Here is a 5,102-nt window from a genome sequence, read left to right as displayed (position 1 = left end):
TTTATAATATTGAGGAAAGGAAAAAATTAATTAGAGTATTTTGATATTTTTTAAATAAAAGGAGTTAATATTTTAAAGAATAATTATACAATTAACTTTAAAGAAACATTAGAAGAAATAGTTTCTCTTTAAATGTTGGCACAAAATTTTTTGTTCAAGGCCTGTGATAGTGTATTTTCAAAGAAAAGAGAACAATATTTAACTTCAGATAATAGTCGTTACTTGAATGTAAGGTCGAATAGAAATTGGAGAGAGCTTTTGAAGGGAACAAGTGTTTTTGAATTTCATAGATTATTCACCATCACAGATATTTTAAAAAGTTTATATTCTCACCTCAACCTTGTTTTAACTTTTTATATTCTATAGAGGCAACGTACATCTTCTGTTCTAAAGTGGGGGAAAGGATCAGCAATGAAAAACCACACGGTACCCACAGAATTCATTCTTCTAGGGCTGTCAGATGACCCTGAGCTTCAGGTTGTGATTTTTCTCTTTTTAATTATCACATACATGTTAAGTGTTACTGGAAATCTGGCCATCATCACTCTCACCTTGGTGGACTCCCATCTACAGACCCCTATGTATTTCTTCCTCAGGAACTTCTCTCTATTAGAAATATCCTTTACAACTGTTTGCATTCCTAGATTTCTGAGCACAATTATCACTAGGGACAAAACTATTTCATACAATAACTGTACAGCTCAGTTGTTTTTCTTCATCTTCATGGGTATAACTGAGTTTTATCTTCTAACTGCCATGTCCTACGATCGCTATGTAGCCATCTGCAAACCCCTGCATTACACAACCATCATGAACAAGAGAGTCTGCATATTGCTTGTTTTTTGTGCTTGGCTGGCAGGATTCTTAAACATCTTCCCACCAGTTATTCTTTTCCTCCAGTTAGATTACTGCAGCTCAAACATCATTGATCACTTTGCTTGTGACTATTTCCCCCTCTTGCAATTATCCTGCTCAGACACATGGCTCCTAGAAGTGGTTGGTTTTTACTCTGCAATAGTGATTCTGCTTTTCACTCTGGCATTAATAATTCTTTCCTACATGTTCATCATTAGGACAATTCTGAGACTGCCTTCCGCCAGTCAGAGAAAAAAGGCATTTTCTACCTGCTCCTCTCACATGATTGTCATTTCCATCTCTTATGGGAGCTGCATATTCATGTATGCCAACCCCTCAGCCAAAGAAAAGGCATCATTGACCAAAGGAGTAGCTATTCTGAATACTTCTGTCGCTCCTATGATGAATCCATTCATATACACACTGCGGAACCAGCAAGTGAAGCAAGCCTTTAAGGACACTGTCAAAAAGGTTATGTTTTTCTCTGGTAAATGAAAGTATTATTAGCGTTGGAAGAATAAAGTTCTTGTCAATGCTTTCTCTTCTTCATACTCTCTGAAAACTCTCATTACAGTTATATATTTTCCCTTTCCTTATTAAAATTTCCCAAACATTGAACTCAATCAATCTGATAAAGCTGAATGTTGCTTCAGATTTGTTTAACTGTATTTGGATGAAGTGAAAAAATCTGGGTTAATGATTATGATTTTGGGTAGAAGTGGTTTGCTTTTGAAGAGGCATACAGCATTTAGTTTGATGAAAAGAGTATCAGGATAGACGTGGATTTCTGAACTTTTCATTCTTACCAAGTAAAAGAAATGAATGTTATTGGAAAATTTAGATTCTATTTGGCATTTCAATTTTAAATAACCACAATCAGCAGGGGGTTGGGACTAAAATATAAATATCTACTTGAATATTTTAAAAGATTAGAAACCTACATAACATTTTTTTACTATTAATAATAATTATGATACTAATGAGGAGGAGCAGAGGAAGAGATACAGGGGTAGAAAGTAAAATAAAATTTTTCCAGTAAATACTATATTCCAAATCTATTGTTTTCTTTGTATCGGCTCATTTAATCCTGCGAACAACTTAATGAGGTACCTACAATAATTTTCTTTTAGTTAGAGATATTTTTCCTGAAGTAGATTAAATACTTCCAAAAATTAAAAAATAAATAGAGAACAGACAATGTAAAATATATCAAGTAAAATTCATGAAGCTATGATAAACTGTTGAGAGTTCAAATTTCTGGAAAACTGAGCTTTTATTGGTGGGTCTAGACTGACTTTAGGGTTTTTGGAAGTAGAGAAGAGAAATAGCATCTGTTGATAGTATTCTACAGACTCCATTTTGTGTTAGGCAAATCATATGAAATATTCATTTTAAAAACCTCTTAGAAAGTGAGCATTATTATTCCTAATTTATAGGTGAATGAACAGAATGAATTCAAGGTCACAGAGATTGTAGTTTTTGGAACTGGGATTTAAATCACTTTTCTTTAATCTCAAAATCCGGACAGGTAGGGTTACTTTCATTTTCACACTGACTTTCATTTGTAATAATTTATGAATAGAAGTTTATGTTAAATATTAGAATTATTGAATGACTTTCTGATGTGTAATTAACTCATTCAGGGTTTACTTACTTTATGACAGACGTTGGGAATATAGTGATGAAAAAGGATGATTCTTGCCCTAAATCATCTCAAATTTTAGTGGGGAGAAAAAATAATGCATAATTAAGAGTGAATTTGATAAATGCTTCGGTTTAGGTCTAAGCAACCTATAGGCTTGGTGGTCTAGTGGTTAAGACACTTTCACCACTGTGGCCCAGGTTTGCTTCCCAGTGAGGGGAACACCACCACACCACCTGTCTGTCAGTTGTCATACTGTGGCAACTGCATGTTTCCATAATGTATAATGGTATTTCAAAAACCAATAGGTTCACCCATGATCGACAGGTTTCAGTGGAGCTTCCAGACTAAGACAAACTAGTAAGAAGCACCTGGTCACTAGTTTCCAAAAACTTGGCCCTGAAAATCCTATGTTGTCTGATGGAGCACTGGAAGGTGAGAGGCTGCTGGGCAGAGCTCCACTCTACTGTCCACTGGGTCGCTAGGGGTCAGAATCGACTGGACAGCATTAACAAGAAAAGCCTGTAGGCCAGATCCTGTTATCAAGGACAAAGAAAATGCCAGTTTGCCTGCCTTTTCTCCTAGCAGAATTATGGTCAATTTCACAATAATTGATAAACATTGGTTCATTTTAACCCTAAAGTCACAAGCATGTGATAAATCTTGTCTCCTTTAGCAGTCATCTTAGTTTTTACTTTTATTTTCTTTCTTGGTCATTATCTTGTGTGTTAGAAATAAATCACATTATTCCTGAGTAAAAAGGGTTACTGGCAATAGGATTATGATGGCATTCAAAACCCTCTCCCGTAGGACTCCATCTAGCTCCAACCTGTATTAGGAATCATGAATTGATCTTCTACTCAATTTGACCTGTGGACCACCCCGTATCTATTATTCTCTCAGGTCTATTTGAAAGTATTTATACCAATGACCGCAGTCTAGATTTCTAGGAGATGACAAACTATTTCAAGTATTTATAGTTTTACTTCAAGGAGACGTTGAGGTATATTTCTCAAATTAATTCCATGCACAGAAGAAGAAGGAAAACTAATAACAATAATATATATGTTGAGTACTCTAAGATATTATCTTGTAAATAAAATAAGTGATTTTGCATATAGTATTTTTTCTTAAGTCAATATCTATATATAGACTTTAAGAACATCCTATAAGCAGAATAAGAATATTGCAGATATAATTTCTTCCTGATACTTATATATTTGTGAAAATTCATTCTCACATTATTTCTAAAAGTATTTTTAAAGCACTAGATTGCAGGCATGTGCCAGCCTTTTGGGTTAATAGAATACATGATCTCCATCCTTCAGGATTTCAGTCAAGAGATAAAAATGTAGATATTTACATGATAGAATTAATCTTTTATAAAACCATATACCAAGTGCTATATCAGTATAAAATATGAGATTGCACATAACATTTGTAGTAATCCAGTATGAATTCCCAGTTAAAATAATAAGTGCAATTAAATGGATATTCTGAGCAAAGAGAATCATGATTGCAAACACACAGTTGTAAAAGTGTATAGTGAATCATGTGGAAATAAATAGAAGGCAACAAGTAACAATTCCTTCCTTTTTATGTTTTCCATGAAAGAGCTAATTTTATTTATTCAATTTATTATGCACAGGAAAATAATGTTATAAAACCAATGCTCACTTTCCTCATGTACATATTTTACGCTTTAAACTATGTTAAATGTTTTACCTATCCCTGTAAGATTTTAGCATCTCTTTAATTTGGTTTGTTTTTCTCCTCCTTTCAAAGAATGAGACATAGAAATTGATAGGACACAAATAACTTACCTATGGCCAATAAACATCAGAACAGTGATTCAAATTATGGCCATGCAACCCAAAGAAGCCATTGTACCAATTCCTGGGAGAGGGGGAAAACCTTGGAAAACAGACCTATAGAAGAGAATTTTAGAATTTCAGAATAAAACGCTATCTAGATAATTTATTCTTTCACAAAAGTACTGAATGAGCCTATCAAAAATGCTAGGCTTGGCTTTGGAGATTTTTCTCCAAAGTAACATATCCCATAAAATAAAACATTCAGAAGACAATTTCTCCTTTGGAATTAAACTTAAATCTCTTAAGAAAATCACTTTAGCCAAAACACAGACTCCCCCAACTCTTTCATTTGTAATCTCAGATGTAATATATACCTGCATGATAATTTAGTCTCCTGTGGACAAGACTCTCTGTCATTTTTGGATTGAGTACAGACTTATCCGCACCACCAACCTCAGCCACAGCTATAAAATATGTGGTTGATAATTAATTATCTCACTCATAGATATTACTTAGTCATTATCCATAAGGCTAATTTGAGTCACAGTAAACCTTTGTGTTCTTAAATAATCAAAGCTCTTTGGTCTTCAGCATGCCCTACATCTCTTTCTGATGTTAGGTCTCTTGTGTTCAAGTTCTCAAGCTCAAGTCACCTTATTTGCTCCATCTATGTAATTGGACCTGTATTGCTATATTTTACAATCATATAGGATCACATGAGCCTCTGGGAACGGTGCAGTATGCTCATCAATATGATAGAAATTTTCACAATGTAGTGGAATTTCATTTTC

At 33.9% G+C, this 5,102-nt stretch overlaps 1 protein-coding gene across 1 annotated transcript; it reads left to right on the top strand.

Moving 5' to 3' along the window:
• Positions 1–411: 411 nt before the first annotated feature.
• Positions 412–1,350, top strand: OR6C7 (olfactory receptor family 6 subfamily C member 7). The gene is given in 1 exon segment (NM_001390968.1): positions 412–1,350. A coding segment is annotated over 1 exon segment (939 nt).
• The last annotated feature ends 3,752 nt before the right edge of the window (positions 1,351–5,102 follow it).

This window comes from Equus caballus, chromosome 6 (genome assembly GCF_041296265.1).
Source record: "Equus caballus isolate H_3958 breed thoroughbred chromosome 6, TB-T2T, whole genome shotgun sequence".
Lineage (NCBI taxonomy): Eukaryota > Metazoa > Chordata > Mammalia > Perissodactyla > Equidae > Equus > Equus caballus.
This window is presented reverse-complemented; position numbering and strand designations above follow the sequence as displayed.